Here is a 25,203-nt window from a genome sequence, read left to right on the forward strand (position 1 = left end):
CTGGAGGAAGAAGGGCGGGGAGGGAGTGCAGGGCAGGCTGCCTGGTGCAGACACCAGGCTGGCCCTCCAGTGCCTTGCTGTTCCTCTCTGCTGTTCAAGGCCGCTGGTTCACGGTCTCTAATATCAGGACCATTCTGGTAGTTGTTGGCTAACATGTTGGCTAAAGGGTCTAACACTTTCTACATATCCCCCACATGAAAGTACAACCTAGTATTTCCACACAATTGGTTACATACACACACACACTCACTCACACCCATCCATCGGAAAGACACCCAAGTCCACTGGCAACAGGGTCTGGGTCTCCCCCCTTGTTCCCCAAAAGTAGGAAACCATTCTCAGGATCACAGAGAGTGTAGCGGGCTACCTGACCAAGATCTCGCCCTTATCTCATCAGAACTGGAGGAACCAGAACCATGAGATGCCTCCTGGTTTGCTGGCTGGGGAGGAAGGTCCCAGTCACAGGTATTGTCAATGTAGTTCAGCAGGGAGGGTGCTGGTTGAAGATCCTGCAGGAGCTCATGGCTGCAGGTTCTGAGGGCAGCGGATGAAGGAGATGCCCTGAGGCTCCCTTAGTTCCTCGTGAGCCTGAGCACCAGGAGGAGGGGCTGAGCAAGGTTCCATGGGGATTTCTGCACAGCTGTTTGTGCTTTCTGTCAGCCAGGACCACAACTCGGGATGGCAGTATCTCAATATTGCTGCTGTGTTGATAACAACATAATTGATGCAATTAGTAGCAAATTATCTCTATACTTGGCAGCAGCAGAAAGTGTGCCAAACACTGAAATACATCGAGCCCAAAGGCACCTCTGTAGTTCGTGCGTGGGAAGGCAGGCCGTGGAGCCACATCCCAGTAAGACAAACAGAGTTTCCATGCACGTGTCTCTTCCAGTGGGTGCTGGCCCGGCCCGCATGGGCAGAAGCAAGCAAAGGTCCAGCTAGCTGCTTGGTCACACACCATTAAGTTACAGACCCTGGCTGCAAAAACACGAGAGATGCTAGCTAGGATGGAACCCCTGAAATTTTGGTTCCAGCAGCCACTGTGGTGAAGGAAACTGCTCGAGCAACTCTGCAAAGATAACCAAAGGACAAGCTACACTTAAGTTGGAAGCCATCTGTAAGCCCCATGCTCAGCAGTCTCTCCCTCCTGTTCCTCTCCTTCAAAACAAAAAAGCCGAAGCTGCAGAGCAGTCCTGATCAGGAAAGAGGTGCTGAAACAGTTAAGAGGAGCTGTAAACCACCTCCTCCTGCCCCTTTCTCCAGCAAAGCCACACTGCCCCAAGGCTGCTTTGAGAAATGGACACCAGTGAGAGTGAGCCTCATTCTCCCATGCTGTGTTCCCAAACTGGATTGCCTGCAAAAAGGAGCGTGCGCATTGGCCACTGAGTGTCAAAGGCTGCAGGTCAAGCTTTGTTTCCACCTGTGTTCAGAGGCAGAATATCACTGGGCCCCAGGCAGTGGGGCAACAGTGGGACCCTTGCCTGTAAGCCAGTGGGAAGCTTGCCCATTTCTGCGCAGGGTCCTTCTTTAGCAGAAGTGACAGCTTGCATAGCCAAAGAGGGAGCCTTCCTTGCATACTTCTGAGAATTTGTGAGCTAGGCACTACGAAGGCCAGGTTTATCATGGAGGCCCTTCATCCTGTTTCTCCACCCTCTGCAGGAGAAATTGCATGATCAAGGTTTCCACGAGAAAAAATGGCACTGCTGTGCAGCCATCTCCCAGCTCACATATTCCGGTAGGAGAAACTGAAAAAAGAGCAGCCACACACCCAACAATGAAACCAAGACCCGTCCTTTGCATTCTCCATTCCCTCACTTGGAGGATCACTTGATCCTGATACATGTACCATGTGGGGCAAGGCGTCATCTTGACCTTTCTCCCTGCTCTCCATCAAGCAACGCTTTGAGCAAAAACGCAATGTTTGGCAAGCTGCCTCCCACTTCCAGCCTTCTCCTAGGCGAGAATTTGTAGCAAACTCATTTTTGAAATGTATTGCAACAAAAAGATCTGAGATGTTTCACCACAGGGAGCGCAAGTGCTGAATTTTGCATGCAGACACAGAGCAATGCACAATTCAGATGGTTTGCCAAGATGTTGCTTGGCTGCTGCACTGAATAGGGTGGGAATGCAGCAACAGTCTCTTTCGCATAAGGAGCACAAGTGGTTCTGTGGCTCACCTGCAACCAGGTGAGACAGAGGAGATGTGGGCAAATTTCTCATATCACTGCCTCCTGGCTAGGAATGACAGACATAACATCCCAGGGATGGTGGGGAAGGTTATGGGGAAGGGAGAACTTCCAGGGTCATATTTAAACTGGAGCTATAAGGTTCTCATAGCAAAATCTGGAAGGAAGAATCGAACTCTGCAGAGCAACTGTATGCAGGAACAACCCAGCTGTGCTGCTAAGCAAATGAAGTCCCTGGAGCTGGGGGAAATATGCCCTTTGGGGGAAATAACATGGGGACCTGGCTGGATTGCCAGGTGGACAGGTTAATCCATTTTGTGAAACAAACTTGTTAGCTTAACACGGTACCGTACCCAGCAGCCATGCTTAGCATGCACGCTTCCACTAGCCAAAACTGTTTAACCTCATTCTCCTAAGCCACAGTAACAACATTCCAAGCGATGCTCTGTAGCCTTCGGAGTCCAGTGCTACAAAGCCAAACTCTGCTTGGACTGCCACTATCAAGGTGGAGAAACAAATCTAGCAGTTTCAGGAAACAGAACTGCTTTTACGGCAGTCTTGAGCACCACAAATACCATCTCAGTATCATGTCCACCACCACAAAAGCCCTCTAAGCTTGTGAGACTTGGAAGCAGGCTCAGGATGTTAAGTTGGTGACGGCAATGCCAATCCCATCAACACCGTCTTGGGAACGGCAGTTCCCCAAGAGGCTGATCTATCACAGACATGATAACCAAAGACTGTGCACGTGAGCCACACCAGGATGTCTATCAAAGTAGCTTTAGATGCCTGTAAGTGATACTCCCTTTCCAGTGTGCAGCTTCAGTAGAAGCCGCTCCTGAAGTTTGTGTTGCCCAGCAGTGCCTTACGTTCTAGGGGTCCTGTGTCTCAGAGTGCGTTCCTTTCTTGCCCTTAGGTTGGTTGGTTGTTTGTGGATATATTCCCTCCGGCGCACAGAACTCCCTTGGATCCCAAACAACATCAAGTTAGGTGCCAAGTAGATGGTGCTTTTGTCCACCAGCCGTGCAAACAGGAGCAAAAGGAGCAGCGGTGCATTCACAGCTGTGCTGTTTCTGCCCAGACTAGGAAAATAATCCAGTGGGGAGGTGGCCTTGCCAGAGAAAAAGAAGTACTTCCCGTTCACCATGTCAAGAGCAGCCGCATGCACCTGATGCTGGCTGGAAGGCGGCTTGATCCTGCAGGGGAAGCCAGGCGTGGACAGCTTTGCAGAAAGCAAGGCGGTCAGCGCCCAGCCCTCCAAAGATGCCACTGCATTCCACACTGTAGCACAACAGGCACTTAAGCTGAACTACCTTCTCTCCACTTTGCTTCTCGCAACTTCAGCAGACCTACAGAGCACAGCAGGATATTTATGGAAGCACATCAGCAAATCCTCCTTTTTCAGCAGGCCCAGACTGTGTGCACATGTGTCCCCACTCCTCAAATGCAAGAGGGTCGACAACGAAGAGGGGAAAGAGCTTTCCCGACCGGTAAGAGAATACAAGAGCAGCAGGAATATTCCCACCCCACTTACAGTGTTGCATAGCAGTCAGTGCTATCGCTAGGTTTGTCCAGAAAAGACCTGTGTTGAAGAGCCTCCAAAAGGCACAACAGATATAAGCAAGCCCCAGGAACACTTAAGGGTTCAGATAACACCCCTCCGCAGTGTGCTTTTTTATTCCATTATGCTACTAAGCTAGACAGATTCTGTTATTTTATACAGAGACTTAGAAATGACATCATCCAATGAGTGGCTGACATACCTAAGACTATTGGGTAACATTTTCTCCATCTGGCTCATGAGAAGTTAGCTTTTCTTTGCATAACAAGGGGATGAAGGGGGAGTTTACCAGGCTACACTGAGCCATTAGACACTTCATCCCTTCCAGCATTAGAGTGGAAGCAAAAGAAAAACATCCATCTAGAACTCTCATCCCTCCAAAAATAAGGCAGTACATTGTAAGAGGCACAACTGAAAATACCTACTTCTCCAAGACAACTGTTCAGCTGCCACTGAAAAAAAACTATCGACCAAAGAACTGGCCCTCAATGGCTTCCACAAAGAACACACGACGCTGAGCTCCTCTGTTACGCCCAGTACTGGACAGCAGTCTGTATAAACACGTGCATATATGAATCATACTTTGTTATAAATATACAGAAGAGTCCATCCATACAAAAAAGACATAAATAGTTGCTGTTGTGCTCCCGCCCTCCCAGTTCTGTAAACATTTGGCAATACATGTATACACACACATACATATTTACACACACGCACACAGAGATGCACACACGCACACACAGAAAGATTGCTTTCAGCAAACTAATGTGCAAAACATAGCCGCCTCGTATAGGGAACGAGCCATGAGGTATAGTTGTGTTTGTGTGTGGATTACCCGTAAGCTACTTCGGACCTGCTGTTCGGGGCTCCAGCTAAGCTGCGATAGCTGTCCTGAGTTGGCTGGATTCTCCTGACACCCCCCTCCCACCCGCGGAGTGGTTCCAGGTGGGCATCACATCAGGATGCAGCTGCGCTGTTCTCCATATGAGTTGTCCACACGATCGATTTCCTCAATGACCTTGGTGAAGATACCGTGAGTCATCTGTGAGACAGAGGGAGGGAGACCATGAGAGCTCTGTGCAAACGAACGGTCGCCATTGCCTTCACGGCCAGGGTGGGGGGCCTGCAACCTCCAGAGGCTGCACCTCATCTCGGACGGCTGGCTGTGCTGGAAGAGCTGATGCCCAGCATGCGGACAGCCAGTTTCCCTACCCGTCTTTTACGGGCTTGGGGACTTCCTTCCCCAAACTGGTGCCCTCCTGACATTTTGGATCTCACTTCCCATCAGCCCCAGCCAGGCTGGCCAATGGGCATGAAGAACAGGAGTTGTAATCTGAGGCATCTAAGCACTGGTGCAGAACCTCAAGCCTGGGGGCCAGATCCAGGCACCTGGGCCCCTGGTTCAAGATGATGGTGCTTACTTCCCCTAGCCCTGGCCATTTCCACTGGCCATCAACTCTGGGTGGTCTCCCAGTTCCTGTGCAATTCCATGAGGAAGAGATGCCTCTCCTAAGGCTTAGTTATGGGCAGTAAGAGTTCTAAGCCACAACATACTGGTGTCCTGGTCCTGCCAATTTTTGTATCCACCTTGCCTTCCACTTCACCCATCACTGTAATGTAGCTCCCAAGGATGCCTCTGACATGGAATTTGGCCCCTGGAAGGAGCTCTGTACCCCAGGTGGGAGGATGCCAGGTGGGAAAGCTTTCCCTAGGAGGCAGCACATGAGTTTGTCAACACCTGCCATTGCACTGGCTTATGAAGGGCAGGAAAATGTATAGGAAAACCAAGAGTTAACAGAAAACACTCCTTAAGTTCTCTGGGATTCTGGGCAGTGACACCTAAGCAACACCCTTGTACCCATCAAGATTAAACCCACGGCAAATCTTCACGCCACCGTGGAAAGGATTTCCGTGGCATCCGCAAGTGTTGTTTAATGCCTTTTAGAGCACTCCTTTGCCCCAACCCAGGAGGAGATTCAGCACCAGACCTGGTTTTCTTTTGCTGAGGATTCCAAGAACACGGCGCCCCAGGAATCAGCAAGCTTTCTGCCCTCATCAGTCTTCACTTGACGGCTACAGACACAGAAAACAGGAAAGGGGTATAAAAGGAAAGTGGGGAGATGTCATGTCCCCACAATGCTTGACTTGGGCCCTGGCTAAAGAGCAGAGATGAAAAAGTAATACAGATAAATCAGATAGCACTTGGCATACTCTGCATGCCAATGCCTACAATAAAAAGAAGGCAACAATTTGGTGTAGGACAGGTCGCATTTTGGACAAAGACACCTTTCATTTCATAGCATAGCCACTACTTAGGCTGCAATATTTTGATCTTGACAGAGGACAAGGATAAACAGCAATGTGGCCTTGAAATACTGCTGGGCTCCCTGCAGAATATAGGATTCTCCTCTTATTATCTCTGGCAAAAGCATCCTTCATTTCTAATCTTCCAGCTAATGTAGATCACTTGTTTTCCACTTGCCACCTTGAGAACTGGAAGTCTACTTTAAAAAGAGAAACTACATTGAATTTTTCAGGAAGCTGTTCTCAAGAGTCCAAATTTGACATAGAAGTGCATTCCAGAAAAACACTATCCTGATCCTAGGAAAGGCGCCGACAGAATCTATTGTCACATACAACAGGGGCCTGTTCATTCTGTGGAATGTGAGGAATGTGGCAAGATCGGGACTGAACTAGGAGGTAGAGATTGGTACTCACAATGCACTATTAATGTGCACTGGAAAGACTCAAAACTTCTGCACCTGATGCAAGAAAATGCGCAAAAGTAGCTCCCTGTATATTACCAAGAGCTGCACAGAACTGTTCTTTATCAGAAGCTATGTGCGATCCTGGCAAAGCATAATGAAACAATGCTTGGTCAAATATCATTCTACAAGATCAAACAGTTGATCGGCAGTTTCCCACTGCTCCTGGTATAACTCGGATTATACCTAAAGGTTTAAGGAGAGACTGCAGCAATCTGTTCCTGTCCCTGCTCTTGGGCCATATTTCCAGGCCACATATAGTAAGTTCTTACCTTTCTAGTGACAGATCAGCTTTATTTCCAACAAGCACTACAGGCATCCTGCCAAAAAGGAAAGGAACAGTTGTGAAAGTGGCATCCTGCCAACTAAGTGTGGACTCATCCCACAATACATATCATGAGAACTCTGTGATCGGATGCAATGAGTTACCAGCTCCAGACCCAGAGGCGGCTTGGGCACAAGAGTTGGCACTTCGCTTCTCCTGGAAGGACCCACATTTCTGATGGGAGCTGCTCCTTCCCTTGTGTGACTGCAATATTGAAGTTATTTTGGATTATATCATTGCCTGTATCTATGAGATTCCAGGCTGTGAGGTTTTATTGTTATATTAATATCCTACATCTGCTCTCAGGCCTTCCTGGAATTCACACAGGACCTGAAAGCCCTGCTCATTAGTCCCCTTAGCGGTTCTGAAGCTACTCCCTAGGGAAGGAAGTGCACTCTGCACATGTTCAGTGTTGTAACTGTGACCCACCCAGAGTTTTGGCTGTTGGGAGACAGAAAAATGTAATGCCCAAATAAATGCCAGTCCTGCATAGGTTTTGGAAAGGAAAATGGTTCCTATCCTGCTTGACAGGGCAAAGCTCACCTTGTCTGAGGCCAACCCAGAGGAGAGAATGTGGGCCCCATTCCCCAGGCGTTTCCTTTGCAACTATAGGTTTAGGTGCAAAACTGTCCCCACATGAAGTATGTTCATGTACTTCCAACCATAAAGTGCTGTTTCAATTAAAATAATAGATTTACTTTGATAATGGAAAGCATGAGTTTTAAGGATCTGTGCCAGTTGATACAGAACTAGCAAGCTACTGACTGTTTCAGCAATTAAGTACTTAAAAATAATTGTTACCACAATGCAGATGATAGCTTTGTTTCACATATCCTCAAAAGGACTTGCCATCAACCATTAACTGTTTGGAGAAAATCATCAACCTTGTGTGAGTGGCTATTCTACAAGCAATGTTATCCATTCCAAAATCCTTTACTGGAAAAGCGCTGTTACTACACCCTGGGATAACACATACACCTCCCCGTTTTTGATAAGAGCTTTCTCATGCTCGCCTTCTCTAATACCTTCCCTTGGAATGTTCTTGTCCCCATCCCAGTAAATTAACATTTACCTTGTTTTCCCTCTGCTTTCATACAACTTGCTGTGTAGAGACTTTACCACCTGAAAACTGCAAAAGACAAGAGGAAGAATAACAGGGCAACAACTTGGATATGCACACACACCCAGAACAGATACTGCGCAGTGTCTGATCATGTTGACTTTGCACTGGGAGGGAAAGAACATAAAATGATCATTCAGTCTCTCTGAAAGCATTTATCCATTATAGCTGAATGTAAAATGCAACCGGCCAGAAAGGCTTGCACTAATTTGAATGGCTTCATTTAGAAAAGGAAACCGCTCCCCCTCTAAACTGGAAGGTTATGGGGCATTTTGGAAGTGACTGAAGGAACATAGTTCTACAAGCAGGGCTGAAATCAAGCCAAGCAGGACCAGGACCAGATGAACTGTCCCAGGTTCCTTTGCAAGTATTTGCAGTATGATTTTGTTCCCTTGGTCGCCTCCTGGGCCAGGGCAATCACCACTGTGTTTCCAAGGAACCTCACTGCGCAAGCGCTTCTGAGCTGCACTCTTAACCCGCCAGCCTCTGGGCTGCCTTACCTCTTGAGAGATGTGACGGAATACACCAGTACGTAGCCATGGATGCCAATGATAAAAGAGTGAGGCAAGATAGTGTATTCATCCTGGACGAAAACAAGAGGACAGGGAAGGACCTCCAGTCAAACACATGTCATGCCAGGGCATCTACGGGCCATTCTCAGGACACTCTGATGCAGGACGGGGCCCTTTCAAGGCCACAGGCAGGCAGGCATATGACCACGGTGTCCTTCGTCCACCGGGATGGAAGCAAACCGCAGCACCACACACACATATCCCATGCTCCACAAAGTGACTGCTGCCCAGGCCAGGTAACATTCAACTGGACCAGTGCATCCTAGAACGAGGTCCCTCTTTCATCACCTTTTACAGCTGTGCCTTACCCCCCAAAGCAGCAGCATAGAGGTGCAAGCTATTCATTTCCCAGGCCATGCTGAGTGGGGGGAGCACTTGCATCCCAAGGTGGACTATTGTAAGTAAAGAACAGTTCCTTCTCTTACCTGCCCTGCTGTGTCCACCAGCTGCAGGTGGAATTCATCTTTCCCCAGCATCAACATTTTGTTGTAAGCTAAAGAGGGGAGGCAAGGGGCAACAAGGTTACTGAGGTACCGCTGCACCCACTCCAAGTTATATCTTGGGCTCCACCACAAAGACCTGCCCTTGAAATACTCCCAGCCTTCTGGTTTCTCTTCCTTTCTTCCTGCCATTTCAGGCCTTCACCTGCCAATAGACCAGAACCCTTCCCTTCTTCCTTGCCCAATGTTTGTGCGTATTGGTCACCACTGCCACCCCCAGACAAGCAAGTGTTTCACTCCAACCTGGGACAAAACGGTAGGGAGTTATGGCAGTAGCCTGTCCTTCCAAATAAAGCCAGAAGTGAATTTCTCACCCAGCAGAGGAACTCAAGAGAACATGCATGTGCAGACAGGACTTGGTTTGTTGGGGCTTTATGAAGCACAAGCGCCACTGCCATGTGCATGATCTATATGCTTTGAAAACAGGGATGGACAGTCACAGGAGGGAAAGAATTAAAAAGCATGCTGCAATTATTGTGGGCAGGGGGTGGGGGTAGAGCACAGGCAAAGTTGCCCTGAACAAAACAATTCCACAACTGTACGCATGTTTTGAGAGAATTTGCTCCAAGAGAATGGGCTTCTCACAAAGCAGTTGAACAACAAGCTACCTGCAAGAAGCCCCAGAAAACTTCATGGAATAGTAGAGTTGGAATGGGACAAGAAGACCATCAAGTCCAACCCCCAGCTATTAGTTCTAGCATCCCTTAGGAAGCAGGCGACACATTAGCTATAAACCTAGTTTACATGTAACAACGACCCAGACTACAGGTTGCATATGGGTTGTCACTGAATCCCCAGGTTTTCATTAACCAAAAATAACCCAGAGTTGACAATCCAACAGCAAGCCATAGGTTCTCTTCCTGGGTAAAACCCATAGTTAAATCAAAGCTCAGCATTCACATGTAATGAGAATGCACAATTCAACAATAACTCATGATTTAACTGCAATCCATAGTCTGGATTATTATTACATGCGGGTTGTACATAGTTTTCCTCAAAACCACTTGTCAACACACCAATGGCAAGCACATTTTTGTCATGGTAAGACTGGCTGGTGGGGGTGGGGCAATGCAGAGGATTACGTGCAATCATGAATTACGCTTAATTATAGCAAGTTAGGCAACCCTAATTATTCTTACAATGCCTGAGCAGCAGATTTAGGAAGAGATGCACTGCTCAGCGGAAAGGCACATTTACTAGATTCCTACTGGCTGGCTGGTGGAAGTAATTACTGGTTCCCAAACTTGACCCAATATATTGACCCCTGGCTATTGTGACCTCTTGGTATAGAAGCCAAAGGAACAAAATCTAGCATGGATCATCAACAGACAGCTGCTGCCACCTCGGCCGCTCCTAGGCAAATGCGCAGGTAAATCTGCAAGGATTTCTTTCTGCACGAGTCTTAACCATTCTGGGCAAACAGGAGGCAAGCGCTCTGTTCTCACCCAGAAAGTGGGACAGATTTATAGGTGAACCTGCTCTCAAAATACAACCCCACACGCTCCTCGGTATGAAGTGTGTGTGAAGGGCACCCCCCCTTTGAAAACAGGAAGGGACTGCTGTGGTGGGGGAGGGTCTGTGGCAAGGCAGGAAATGAGTGCAGAGGTGCTGTCGAATCTGTTTCAGTCAAAAATGCTCCAACAAGCTGAGAGGAGATGCCTCACCCCGGCCAAACCGCTCTGGAGGACTGTTTGATTTTGACATCACCTGAAGCGCAAGGAACTGCTCCAGGAGAGGGTTGCTGCAGCTGGCCCCAGGGCTTGGGGGCACACAGTTGTGGCCAGCTTCTCCCTTTCCTGGCTTTTCAGTCACAACAGGCAGCAAGCAAGGTACTTCCTAATCTCATTCAAACGTGCTTTCCCGCTGTCAGATCACCAAGCAAACATACCTTTAAGTAAGGCTGAAAACACCTCCAGCATTGCTGGGCACGTGGCCATGAGGGTCAGGGTGGAGCAATGGCTCGAATAACGGACTGCGAACTCCCTGAAACTCACCACATGGCCTTAATTAAGCCCATCTTGGACTCTCAGCCTAAACTACTCCACAGAGTTGTTGTTAGGATACAGAGAAGGGTCATGGATGTAATGCTGGGCTCTTGGAAAAGGCAGGATAGACAGATGATCCAAGGCAACAATGGAAGCTGCGTGTCTGTAGCCCAGCAGCCCACACTGGAGATCCCCCGGACCAAATCTAGTCTACAAAGGGCTCTCAGCTGGTCCAGAGCCCTGCGCTGCTTCCACCCACCCAGCTGCCTGTGCCCCGTATCCATTTCTGTTCCTCTTGCTTGCATCCCACTCTGCACCCCCAACATGTCCTTTTTTGGAAAGGGCAGAAAGGAATGCACAGGCAGGCGTGCCCTTCTTTCACTGCCGATGCGACCATCGCATATGTTTTTCCACTTTGCTTTGCCCTTGGGTTGCTATGATGTAATGGTGATTGTGAGGAGGAGAGAGGGGACCTCCTTCCTGCATAGGGCAAGGACCCCAGGAGTGGGAGTGCAGATGGCGAGAGGGCATGCCGTGGTGGCAGCAGAGCGACAGGACAGGACGTGTCCCATTTCCTGCAGCAGCCAGTGCTGGCCTGAGCCCCTGGCCCGTCCTCATGAAGGTGGACCTGCATTTATCCCTTCGCAAAAGACTAGCTAGACTGGAGCTTCTCAGTCTCTCTGTCTCCAGCCACATCGTGAAGATGACATTGTCCAGCACACAAGGACCGCAATCTGATGCAGAGTTACTTCGGAGTAAGCCTGCTGAAGTAACCACAATGTACCTCAAGGAAATGGGCAGCAGCAAGGGCTTCCGGGCACAACAGCTTCTGAGCTGTGGAAACAAGGGGCGGCAGCCTGGAGCGTTCCAGTGGTTTTGGCATGCAGCCCCCATAATCCGTGATCACTGGCCATGATGGCTGTCACCGGGGCTGGGGGAGCTGTAGTCCAAGAATTCCAGAAGGTACCAGGTCACCTGTCCCTTCACTGGGGGATAGCTCACCATATACACATATACAAGCCACGTAACTATTCTCCCTTGTAGAGATAATTGCACAGTATTACTTTGTATATTGGCTTCTATACCAAGAGGTCACAATAGCCAGGGGTCAATATATTGGGTCAAGTTTGGGAACCATTATTGTTTAATTACTATAAGTTATCATGAACTTCTTGGGCAGAAGGGAAAAGATTAAAGAAATGCGCTAAAGAAGTAAATGCAGAATTCGCTCACAATATGTGCTCTCCAGATTAACTTCCCTAAAAAAAGACACACAGGAGTGACATGGCTGGAAATGCTTTTGGTAAAGGCAGGATCGAGCATTCTTGCAACGGCAACCAGATATTCACAGATATCTTCAGTTGTTTCCTTTGGCAAATACTTTAGGTTATTTTGTCCTGCCTATGGGCTTCTTTTTCTCTTGTTTTCACAATCCAGGGTCCAGTAAACACTTAAGTACAACACTTACTGCTTTCCACCGTGGGGTCATAGCACTCCAGAAATTCTCCGTCAATGAACTGATGAGCAAGTGAAGTTTTACCTGAAGAAGAAAGATGTGAAAGGAGCTGCAAATGTGCTCTTCTGATCTTAGCAGCCAACAAACACAGCATTTAAGGAAAACAGAAAAACCATCTTGCCATTTTTCCATTGAAAACTGCACAGGCAGTTTAGGGCCGTTCCACTTGGCAAGGGGATACTAAAGTATGAGCTCTGAGGTGAGAGGAAGAGAATGACAGTGACACTATTTTATTTTTAAACCACTAGTGTTCTTGGCACTTAATGTGGGAATGAGACAAAACTCCAGCATCAGGGGCTGGAGATAATCTTGAAATGGTTCTTCAAACTACTGCAAAATAAAATAGATTAATGCAATATTTTAGGAAAAATTAAATAATAAAACTACCTACATGTCATTGGCATGACAGAAGACATGGAAACAGTCAGTTGAGCTGAAACTCTATTATGAAAAGTAGTGGGAGTTAGGGTTTTGATTTCTGGAGGTTTCTAAAGGATTTCTTTTTAATCTTTGTGCAGAAATGTCAAAGACTGTAATGCTTTCATTTCATGACTTTTTGGGTCCAGGAGATGTCTTGTAAGTGGCTGCATATGAGGGGGATGTGTGTGCTTATATCAGCCAACTTTCATGCATATGATAAAGTGAGGTCTATTACACAAAAGTTTCTGCCACAATTATTCATCTAGTGTTTAAGACAAGTGAGTCAATCTGGTCCCTTCAGATGTTTTGAACTACAAATCCCATAAGTGTCAGCCATGTTCAATGGTCAGGAATTACAGGAACCGCAAACTAAATCATCTGGAACCTACCCCCAGTTTAAGATGTTACAAAACTCTTCATTGTTGCTAGCACAAGTAGAAAGTTAGTCTTAGCAACATCATTTGCTTCCTCTAATTTTTAATTTTAGCAGACCAATAACAAATGTGTCATTCATTTTATCAGTCCGAAAACCAGTAAGATCCAATTTGTCCTCTATTACCTTGAGGTTTTCTTTCTTTTCAAGAAATTAATCTTGTAAATTTACAGGATTTGTAATTTTGTAAGATTTGTACAAATGTACAAAACTTACAAATATAGAAAGCTTACAAATATACAAAACAAATCTACTCAGATACGCTGGGCGAAATAGGGTTTTCTCCCAGGCAATGGAGTGCAAGATTGCAGTGCTGCCATGTCTCAGCTCTCACAGCATCAATCCAATGAAAGTGGGCAAGCCCTCTTTGTTCAGAGAAAGACAATCAATATTTCAACAACTTATAGAATGGCTAGTACTATTTAGAAGTCCTCACCATTCACTTGTTGACTGAGAAAATCCAAGGCTGTTACAGAATCCTGGATTATGTTTCCTGTTTCTACCTATTCTGTGTACATATCAAAATGAATCCACAATATATGCTAAACACCTTACATTTCTATCACTGATTGTTCAGTCAATGTTATTTTATTTAACACCATGTGCTGTACTGTTCTTCCATACTATTTCTGGATATACATATGCAGTCTGTAGGATTCTCCTCTAAAATCTAGTGTGGGATCACTCTGTTCTTGGAAACACATAGAGCTGCTCATGGGATGCATCTAATTAGGCTTCAGCAGCTGGCTCCTAGGGGGTTCCTACCTTAGCAAGAATTGGGAAAAACAGAAATTTTAAGAACTTGGATTTTTGCTTTTTCTGGAACTTGCCAAGTGGAACACCTGCATATGGCTTCCCTGTGCCCAGTGGGTCATCCAGAGTGGAGAAAGAAACAAGCAAGCCCCAATATTGCACATTATAATGGAAAACAAAAAAAGATCAGGCTATAGTTTTGCTTGTCCCTACTTCCTGTGACAGAAGACTTAGATGCTTCCAGTTGTCGAAGGATTCAGTGAACTAGACAACTATGTAGTACTTAATGCTACCCAAGGAAGCACCAGAAGAAATAAGCAGATCTTCAAAGGTGTGTTACACTCAACCAAGATGGTTTTCAGGCTCCTGCTACTTTTCTACCACCACTTGAAGAGTTTTGGCTTATATATACACCTGTGTATGAAGTATGCACAAACTGAGTCAAACCAATTCATATTAACTCTCGAATATGAGGGGTTCTTCACACATCACTTGGTTTGCATGTTTTTATTTTAGCCTTGAGAAAAGAGATTTATACAGCACACCTACAGCAGGTAACATGTAGCCCTGCAGGTGATTTGACTAACAACTCCCATCATCCATTACCATTGGCTATGCTGGTTTAGGCAAATAGGAAATGTAGGTCAACATTTCTGGAGGACCACAAATTGTCCACCTCTATACTACACAGTTAAGATAGTTAAGTACATTTTCAGGTTCAGATTGACTAAGAATTGTTTAATGGGCAGAAAAGCTCTGGTTCTTACCCTTGAACCAGAAATTTAGTGTTTTATTCCTTACTGTCAAAGCTGGAATAAATATTCTCAGCTCCTTAGTACTAGTTTCAAATGTTCTGGAATGAAGGCAATCTGTGGATTCTTCCTACCCAGCTTTCTATAATTTTCTTCTCATTTTCACAAATCACTTAGCGAACAGCAGCACATTCTTCTTCTTTCTAACTGTCTGGGCTTTAGGTACCAAAAAAAGTAGGGGGATAACATGCCCAAGAAAAGGAAAATCAACAGAAATGTGAACTCACTGCCTTTCCCTATTCAAGAACAATTCCCCAAGGCAACATCGTTGTGTGTTCTCAACAGCTTCCTAATTTGCCAGTGACAGTATGGTCCAGAGGCAGTGATGCTAGGCTTGGTAAGCAAGATGATGTGCAATGCAAAACTCTGTTTTGCATTAACCAATATCAGCAGCTTTGCTAGGGCCCCTGTCTATTATAGACCTGTTCAAACAAGGCACAGATGGCTGTATTAGAAGGGCCAGCAACCAACACGTACAAATTGAAGCCCAACATACACAACTGTCCCTAAAACATCAAAATGTTAAACCCATATAGTCCAAGAAAAAATCCACCCAGCTCTTTAAACAGGTTCTCATGCACAGGACATCAAGGTGATTCTTCCACATGCTCCATTCCCTAGGAAAGGGCTGCTTGCTTGATTTAAGGAAATAAGCTATTTCACCATTTGCCATTCTGGGTATTACCTCTGACCTCTGGCCATTTCCTCCTGCTGCATGTGGATTAATAGAAAACAGCCCCTGGGCGCCCTCTTGCATTCATGTTCTGGGGCAGCGTGGGAGGGGAGGTCAGAGCAGCAGGGACTTGTACATGTGCAAATAGCTCCCAGAAGAGGAACTAGCAAAGGTCTGGCAAAAGATGCCCACTAGCTCCGCTTCGCCCCACAAGCCACTACGGTCTGAAAGAGCAAAAAGCACCATCTGCGCCGTTCCAGTTCACAAGAAATAGCTAAGCAGTTAGAAGGCATGCTCTGTTGTAACTACATCGGTGTTGGCCCCACCACACCCCAAACAATTTATAACCGAAGTATAAGAGCGTGCAGAGATTTGCTAGCGATGATTTTCTCAATAGCACTCTGTGCTCCCCTTGCACTTACCCCCACCCCAAACTGACCAGGGTTTATAACAGGCTGTGCAACAGGGCAATAGAACCAGCGAAGGGAGACAATGATCTGCCTCAGGATGCATAAACTTCAAGCCCAGGAAGCTCAGAGACAGGAAACCCGCAAGGCAGAGAGTAGCGCAACAACCCATCCCCACACACAGGCCACTCCGAGAGACAAAAGCCACCTTTTCAGCACTACCCCGTTTCGCCCCTGACTGGATCCAGCAAATTCACTTCCAAGGATACAAAGCAACGCGCGGCGGCGGCGGCGAGCGGAATATAAAGAACCATTGTGTTGTTACTCCTCTTGTTTCCGAAGTAACCGCTGCAGACCCAAACGTTTCCCAAGGCCCCTGCAAAGTCACTACATCCGATTCGCCTCACGATTTGAAACTTGCCTTAATCTTGACATCTCCGAAAAGCAGCTGCCACGCCTGGCTGGCTTCCTCCTAACCACCCCCAGAAAGCCAGCGCCCCCAGCCCTATCCCGTCCCACCCCGGGTAGAACCGCCTCCCGCGCAAGCATTCTGCCGCCGACCCTCCTCCCAGGCTGCGAGCGCGGGTCGCCTTGGCCGCAGCCCTCCTCGCACGGACAACTTCAACGCCCACGCACACCAGACCGGCGGGCGCACCTCGCCCAGGGATCCCGACCCAGATGCCGCCCTCGCACGGCTCACCAGCCGCCCAGCGCCTTGGCCGGGCTCCTTACCCCCTTTCCGGTTCCTCCGCCTCCACCCAGTCGCGGCCACCCTTCCACCCCCGCCGTCAGCCCGCTCCAAAGCCGCCTCGGGGCTCCACTGGCACAGTCCCCCGCCTCACTTTGTTCCACAGCCCCGACCACCCCACGTGGTCCCCACCCCAGCCTCTCCACGTGCCCTTCACCGCTCCCGCTACTCCGAGCGGTCCGCCCAGCCTTCGTGCGCCTCCCCGCGAAGACCCGTCGCCCCGGCACCCCCTGCCACGTGCCCCCCGCGGGCTGCACCCCTCCAGCCTTCCCCGGCGCGCGCGCGACTGACCCACAGAGCGATATCCCAGGATCACGACCTTCCGGTAGCGCACCAGCGGCATTGCACGGCAGCGACTCCAGCCTTGGCGTGGGGAGGGAGGGAGGGAGGGAGGGGCGGGCGGTGGGTTTGCGGGCGGTGGGTGCCGCAAGGCGGGCGGGCCGAGCGATAAAGAGCCCGCCGGAGTAGAGCCGCGGGCGCCGCAACTACAAACGCCCACGTGACCACAACACTGGCCTTAGAGCAGCCGCTCCTCATTGGCCTGGAGGAAAGAGGCGCGTGCGCGCTGCGGATGCCTACGGCTCCATTCATGAAAAAGCAAAGATTGGAGCGGCTCGCGTGGCTTGCACAAATACACAAGTGAGCGTAAAGCGCGCGGCGGCGGCCGTCACTCTTGCGAAGCGATGCTTCGCCGCGGCTATGTCTTTCCTACCATCCTGCGCGTGTATGCTCGGGAGTAAACGCCAAGCGAGGCTTCGATTCTAAATAAAACTGCGGAGTAAGTGTCTTTCGTCTAGGGTTGTGCCTTCCTTGGGAGACAGGGAATTGTCTTTAGAGGCTGGAATGAGCTTTTATCGTTTGTTTTGTACGTCGAACGCCGCGAGCTCTCTCGTGTCTTGCACAACGAAGAAACAGCCCCATCCAGACAAAGTTAAGCAATGATTGTCATGTCAAAGGGAAGCGTTTACTTAATATTTTCCTAAAGGAATTTATGCAGCTTAATGACTGCATAATTTCGACTGGATCGGGTGGCCAAGATAAAGAAGCTCAAAAGCGCCCTCCCCCGATCTCAAGCACTGCCGGCCAAAAAGGTCAGCAAAACACACAGGCTGATGCTTGAGCAGACTTGGCCGCGGTTTGGGGAATTCTCCCCACAAATGCTTGCTTGTGCCCCTTTCCCGGGCTGTGGGGCTTGCCTCATTTCTTTCTCTTGCAGTGTAAATAATAGAATGGCTTCCACTTTGCACTCACAGAGGAAGCAGTCTTATATCAAGGTAGACCATTAATCCATCCAGCTCAGGGTGACGTCATACTACACATCCCATCATCCCTAACCTGGTTGGGGCTGATGGTGCTTGAGCCTTAATATCTGGAGGACCACAGGTTTTCCAAAGCTGATCTAGCTCTACACCAGGGAAAGGCAAGTCCATACCTTCCAGATGTGTTGAAGGATAGGTCCCATCAACCCCTGCCAGCATAGCCAATGGTCAGGGGTGATTGGTGTCATACACCAATATTATCTGGAGGTCACCAGGCTTCCTGCAGCTTTACTGAATGGCAGCAACTCTCCATGTTTCAGACTGGCTCCTTCCCAGCCATACCTACCTTGGGACCTGTATACACAAAGCAGGCACTCTCCATGCCTCCAAGAATCAGTGCATCTTAGATGTTTCTAAGCAATACCCCTGCATTGTAGCAAATATGTGACATGCATAATAATCCAATGAATGCAGCTTTTCCTAGCATCAACATGCATTCATGGGGAAAGATTCTCCTGTTGAATTTCTGCCATGAAATTTTTAAAGGCCAAGAACACTGCCAGAAAGGAAGAAGTGGCAATCCAAATTAAAGGGAGTATCTTTCAGTTGTGCACTGATCCATGGCTGGAATGTTGGAGAGAGAAATTGTGAATGGGCAACCCTCAATTTTCATTCCTAGAAACTTCACTGACTGTGCAGTCCCTTGCATTTCTACTCAAAAACAAATCCCACTGAATTCAGTGGGATTTTCTCTCAGGTAAGTGTTTATAATTTCATTACATATTTTGTGTTTGCAGGCTACCTTTTTGGTATGCAAACAAATATGCAGTCAGAAATGTGTTGGTCTCCACCCAGCTTCGCAAGTTGATGACCATGCACTGTCCTTTTGGATGCATTTGACTGGTTTTGGTTTTGACAGACAGATAAGATCTCTATTTCCTCTAATAACTGAAGAGGCCAATCTTAGTTTGACAGAGCCTGTCATCAGAGTTGCATCTATGATCTCTTATGCCCAAGACATTTGGGTGCCTAAGGCAGAAAATCTAAAAACTAAATCTGCTGCTGACTCATTTTTATTTTAAAGTAATTTTAACCTATATAAGCAAAAAATTGCTCTCTTCGATATTTATTTATTAAAAGCTTTGGTATGCCGTCCTATTATACAAGATCTCAGGACGGCTTACAATATTTAAAAGAATTAAAACATGGCTTCTTCAGGACAATTCACTCTGCTCATTGGTAGGCTGAGCACTCTTGTAAATCATGTCATAATTTAGTTCTAGGTATTTTCATGTGCTCAGGTAAATAATACTTTAAGGCTGTTCTATCCTTTGTGCAATATCCCCACAGAGGCCACAATATTCTCCCTCCAGTAATGGATAGGAGTGATAGATTTAGTCTTGGTCTCCCCTTCTCAGCAAACTTGGTCAGGATTGTTAAGTGGGTGGGAGGTTTTCAGTTGTATATACCCTGGGCCCAGTGATTCTGCTGAAGATTGCCGAGATGGGGGGAAATTGCACATATTTGTATGTGGCCCTGACCCAGCCCCTGACATTGCATATTGCATGTGGCTTTTGAAGCCAAAAGGACTGTCCGAGGCATAATTTTGTTGCATTTTTTTTTAAACATTGTCTTACCAATTTGAATGGGAAAGGTTCAGTATATATCCTTCCAAAAACGGGTAGGGGAATTGTTTAAATCACAGTTGCACATTTGATAACTAGTGATTCCTAAATGTTTTTAATGAAAAATAAGAAGCAGGGCAATTATTTTAACTACAAGCTTCGAAAAGCCATTTTCTTGCATTCTTTTGTTGGAGCACCAGAGGGCAGCCAAAACCACACAACCAAAGTGCCCAGTAGCCTCTGGTCTCTTCTCTAGTAAATAAGATCCAAGAAGCTACTTTAAAGCAACAGTGTAGACCTGTGGCCCTCCGGTTGTTGTTGGACTGCAACTCCCATCAGCCTCAATCAGCATAGTCAATTGTAAGGAATATTTAGAAACCAACAAGATCTGGAGGACCGTATGTTCACCATCCCAAGCTGAAAGTCAGTGTTAAGCATATTTCTATCGTCATCTCTTTCAAGAGAACTAAAAGTGTATGCTTAACTTTTCAGTTAAACTCAGGGTGCCTCGAAGCAGTTTCACATCACACCTTGCCTGTATACAAAGGAATGTCTCCATTTGTAGTTTGATTTTCTTTGATTCATTGCTCATTAGGATGCACGTGCTCCATCCCTTGTGGCATTCTAGCATTCTCGACGCAACAGAATAATGGCAGTCTCTGCCTTTTCTCTCCATGGTCAAGGTGTGAGTTCATCCAGCTCCTCCGCATCAAACATTGGTTGAATGTACCTTTATTGGTTTTCAGTTACAACAGATATAACATGGATACGACCATCTCTGGCATGAAACAAAGAATATACTGATATTCATTCCAGTGCCAACACGCTTCTGCTCAGCTCATGTGAACTATGAAAAATGTACCATCTATTCCTGCAAAAAGTCTATAATGTGAACATCTTGGCAGGGCCGGAAAACAGAATGGCTTCTCCTGTGTTCCAGTGAGGATCATGAAAGGCCCAACACAGATTCCTCCACTGCCCTCACTGGATGACTTGACTGGGCTCTGCAGTGCAGCACATAAAATTGAACCAACCTTCCTTTGGGGGTCCTGCCTTCTCCTCTTAATTTTGAAACTCAGTCTATGAATATTGGTTGACCAGTGTGTCTGAGTGGAACTAATCTAAAAAGAGCCCTAAATTTGGGGGGGAAAGCAGCTTTTGTGTGTGGGGGACCCCTTTCCCCTGATTTTTTCTGGGTCTTCACATCTCTAGTAGAACTTAATACCTGGTAAGCATCTTAGGACTTCGGCCTCCTTGACCTACTTGCCTCTAGGTTAGCTGGCTGGGGCTGATGGGAGGTGACATTCAAAGCATCTGGAGGACCCCAGGATGGGAAGCCTGTTCTAGGCTAAGGCAGGACTATTTGCATACCTGCCATTAAGGACCACCACGTACAAAATTAGCAGACCCACTGATCCCTACTGCCTCTACTGACTTATTCTATCCTGTCTGTTTTCCAGTGTGGAACCCAAGGGCGCTTACATAATTCTCCTTCTCTCCAGCTGATCCTCACAGCAACTCTGTGAGATGGGCTATGCTGAGAGTTAGTGACTGGCCCAAAGTCCCCAGTGAACTTCATGGTCAAGTGGGGACTAGAACCCCAATATGCTCTAACCACTGTGCCAAACTGGTGCTTGCATCCCACAGAATACAAGAGCGGAATCTACCCTTTTTAGCCTATTTTGAGTTCTTTGCTATTGGTCCTCGGGGCCACCCATTTAAACAGGGGGGCATTTCTATAGGTTTAGGTGCACTGAACACTGTGCTGAATTGTTTTACAGGTAGTGATTTCAGCCTGCCTGATGTTTTTTAAACTCTGTTGTCCTGGAAGGCACCGGTAGCTGTTCTCTCGGCTTGGCAGTGCTCTGTATAAGAGCCTCAGAACTAAGCAGCCTCCCACTTAGACTGGCTAGAGATGGAATCCAAAGCGTACTGACCAAGGAGTGCATCCCACGAGAAGATCATTGCAGTCCTCTACACACAGCTGGCCTTCAGCTGCCATCATCTACCGCCATTTCCTTTGCTGGCCAGAGCTGACGGGAGGTGCAGTGCAACAGCCTTAGGAAAGCCTCCATATCCAGTCTAAGCAAAGATGCTTAGAACTCCCTGCACTAAAGAACCACACCCTGGGGCATTTAACTTAAATCTTGTCTTCAGTTAAGTTGGACTCAAAACTTGGCATCCAATCTCCATATTTTATTTGCATTTAGATAAAAGACTTTTCCCCAAGACCCCAAATGAATTGCCCTACAATGATTCTGTGGCTTTTTTATAATGTCCAAAGCTGGATGTACCGCTGCTTTGATACAATTCAGTGATTACTTTGGAGGAGGAGAGTCTATTGGGAAGGCAGTCATCCAAGTTTAAAGGAGCTGGTGAAGCTCTTCTGATGCTCCACATTGTCAGCACTTTCAGTCTCCTGTCCTGTGCAGTGGCAACACCTAAAGCCTTCGGGGCAATCCAAAGGAAGCCAAGCCAGCCGCAGTACAAGATCCCACCACCAGCACCACCAAATGCTGTGCTCCAAAGGCGCAAGCGTGGATAAAGTTCTTCCCTCCCACCCGTCTCTCTGCAGACAGGGTGTGGGTGCAGCATTCTCCAAATAAATAAGGCCCTTTCAGGATTACGACTTTGGTATTTGGATGTGATACAGATTCCCTGAAGGCTTGGCACCCACCCATCTTTGCAAGATAATGCAACCAGCAGTATCTGCAATGTTGGTCTATCAATGCATTCATCGTAATTCGATGCCAATGTAGTATACATCTGACCTATAAGGTTGTGCATGAGATTCAGTTTTAAATCTATCCAGCTGTGAGCGAACTTAATATATGCCAGAAAACACATTGATATCACTGTTACCATGTGAGGAGTCCATCCTATCCTTGTGCTGTTCGTTGCCTAGCTCACACAATACCTTTCTTGTGTGCTTGTTTGTTGTATAATCTTAATGTTCCATGAGCAAGGAAGAGAGCTGTTTTTCAAGAAGCAACAGCTTCTATGAACTTTCCTCCATGAATAAATGCCTCCTCCACTTCTCTAGGGCAAGGATGAACAGAAAGGAAGTCTCCAGATGTTTTGGACTTCAGCTCCCAGCTTTCTTGACCATTGGTTATTCTGGCAGAAGCTTCTGGGAGGAGAGTTCCATCGCATCGGGAGATCTACTGTTTGCCTGACCTAGGATGTACTTCATAATTCTGGTCAGGATCCACATGACTGATGTTCTTCTCTATATAGCATATAAGGATGTCTTTGAGACAGCTTAGGGCACTGCTTTCTCTCAGTCACAATTCTTTTCTATATGCAGTGAATGTTCTTAAGATCAATTAAATTTTTTAATGAGAAACATTCAGTTTGGCAAGCTTTCACTCACTTTCAGGTACAGTCCTGAATGAGGCCTTCCTTCTCAGTGAGACTAGGCCTTAGGTCAGGGAAGAGCAATTTGTGGCCCTCAAGATGTTTTGGCCTACAATTTCCATCAGCCACAGACTGCACAGCAATGGGGGTGGATGATGAAGGTGTAGGCCAAATCATCTGGATGCGTCATAAGTTGCTCACCCCTGCCTTCAGTAAAATTTTGGGGACTATTAAAATAACAGAATAGGGACACTTCTGCATCCTAACATGTAATATTCTTTCACATTGCGTCCACTCCAAATACTGTAATTCAATCTTACTAAATACAAAGTTCAAGCATTTCATGCGTTTTTTTTCCCTCTGAATTACTCTTTTGGATTTTGGTTGCTCCAGATTTTTTAACGGGCATAGCAGGTGATGCAAACACCCGGCAATTCTCTGATAATGAGATAAAGAATTGTACAGTGCTGTGTTTGTGGGAAAGTCCTGCAGGAACTGGTAATATAAAGGAAATGTGACATTGTTGCTTAAGTTTGGCTAGAAGCCAGACACCTTTTCCTGTGCAAATCCTGCCTGCTCTATACCCCATCCTGAGATAACCAGGGATGTTACCCACCAAATGGTGTCCTGAGCCACCACCTTTTCTCCCCACTTCCACCTCGGTCTCCAGGCAAAGAGGAAGCGTGGCACACTAAAGATGAGGATTCTGCATGTTATTCTTATTTGAATGCTAAAGGCAGCCCTCCAGTTGAAGTTAGGAAACGACACTATAGTTGAGAAGGAAATCGCTCAAATGTACTTTGGTAATCAACCTGCAGCAAGATGTCCTAGTATATGTTCCTATTTGATACGGGTAAGAACGCTAGCTCCTGATGGGAAATGGCGTTTCTTTAATCCAAGACGGGCTGATTCTTGATCTAATAAATCTTCGCCCTAAAAATGATCGTAGGCTCACCACTGTACAAAGCACTCCCTTCTTACCATGCCTCACAGGCACCTGTCAAAGGCAGAACAAAAATGTCCCCTCATAGCAGAGCCTGGTGTGCAACGGCCGGGGGGAGGGGAGGGAAGCAGGACCAGACGGAGCAAGAGAGGACAAAGAATCAGCCAGACTTCACGCCCACACACCCCGGTGTAAGCGGTGGCCTCTCTCAGCTCCCAGCTCCCTCTTGACCTTCATTATACAAATGCCAGAGGCAGGAATGCGAAACAGGATCAGAAAAGTATGACATGGTGGCACAAAGTCAAGCTGCCCCGCAGGAGGTGCACTGCACCCTCCTGGGCGTGACAAGGCGGGCCCGGGAGGCAGGGAGGCTCGGAGCCAGGGGGCGAGGGGCCACCTGCGCAGGGTGCAACCAGCACCTTCTCCCCGGGCAGCGTCTGTTCCCAGCAGGCCGAGCAGGGCGGCTCCCCTCCTCTTGCCACCCCACAGCTTTTAAGCTGGGGATGAGAGGGGCTGTGCCTGAGCTATATTCCCCTGCAGGCTGTGGGTTCACAGGTGGAGGGTGCATGTTGAAGGAGCTCCAGGTGTCGGTAGTGAGGGGCGCACAAATATGGAGAGTCCACAGGCATTGTGGGGCCACAGTCCTAGATGAGCTGCTGAAGTTGCAGGAGTGCCCAGAATTCCAATATTTACTCATTCACATTTGTATCCCACCTTTCCTCCCTGGAGCACAGTGTATGTCCTTCCTTGCTGTTTTATCCTCACAACAACCCTGTGAAGTAGGGTAGGCTATGTGCCAGCGACTGGTCCAAAGGCACTCGGCAAGCTTCATGGCAGAAGGGGGGGCGGGGGCAGATCCCAGGTACCTAGTCCAGCCCTAATCACTGCACCATGCTGGCTTTGCAATGGAGGCAGCAGATCCATGTATCCCAAAGGACATGCATGCAAATCTGCTGCTTCAGTTGAAATTGATGGGGCGGCTAAGGTGAGGCAAGGCTGTTCCGTGTGTATTTGATGGGTTCCCTGCCCAGAGAATATTGCTGGACTGGGACAAACATGATGTATAAAATCTCACTTTCTGTCTCCCAATGTGAACGGAACGGTGCAGAGCAGATCCTTTTCGGCATACCCGGATGTGTGACCCGAAATGCTCTGGTGAAAACAACCAACCCATAAGCAGCAGAAAGGAATTCCTGGCCCAGACAGATTTTACAGGCACCCAGCAGGTCTTCTCTGGAGCAGG

The 25,203-nt window shown here is 47.4% G+C and overlaps 1 protein-coding gene across 2 annotated transcripts; it reads right to left on the minus strand.

The window, feature by feature from the left end:
* Window positions 1-1,470: 1,470 nt before the first annotated feature.
* RHEBL1 (RHEB like 1) lies at window positions 1,471-17,119 on the minus strand. 2 transcript variants are annotated; one of them, XM_044449585.1, is made up of 8 exons: window positions 17,068-17,119; window positions 12,483-12,554; window positions 8,955-9,022; window positions 8,458-8,540; window positions 7,910-7,966; window positions 6,785-6,832; window positions 5,736-5,820; window positions 1,471-4,789 (listed from the first exon to the last, which is right to left on the minus strand). In XM_044449585.1, the coding sequence occupies exons 1-8, from the start codon at window positions 17,117-17,119 to the stop codon at window positions 4,700-4,702; spliced, it is 555 nt and encodes a 184-aa protein (XP_044305520.1). In that variant the 3' UTR covers window positions 1,471-4,699. The 2 variants fall into 2 exon arrangements, with proteins under 2 accessions (XP_044305520.1, XP_044305519.1); XM_044449584.1 differs by lacking the exon at window positions 17,068-17,119 and having other exon boundaries at window positions 12,483-12,655.
* Window positions 17,120-25,203: the final 8,084 nt, after the last annotated feature.

Source organism: Varanus komodoensis, unplaced genomic scaffold (genome assembly GCF_004798865.1).
Source record: "Varanus komodoensis strain SLA01 unplaced genomic scaffold, ASM479886v1 scaffold59_1, whole genome shotgun sequence".
In the NCBI taxonomy this organism is placed as follows: domain Eukaryota; kingdom Metazoa; phylum Chordata; class Lepidosauria; order Squamata; family Varanidae; genus Varanus; species Varanus komodoensis.

Bases quoted from the DNA above. Each gene is read 5' to 3' on its own strand.
- RHEBL1 (XM_044449584.1), bottom strand. From the start codon at position 12,624: ATGCTGTGTTTGTTGGCTGCTAAGATCAGAAGAGCACATTTGCAGCTC. The intron at 9,023-12,482 runs GTAAGTGTTGTA...TCCCCTCTTTAG, and splicing joins TGACCCCACGGTGGAAAGCA to CTTACAACAAAATGTTGATG. The intron at 6,833-7,909 runs GTAAATGTTAAT...CCTTTTTGGCAG, and splicing joins GAAAGCAGAGGGAAAACAAG to GATGCCTGTAGTGCTTGTTG.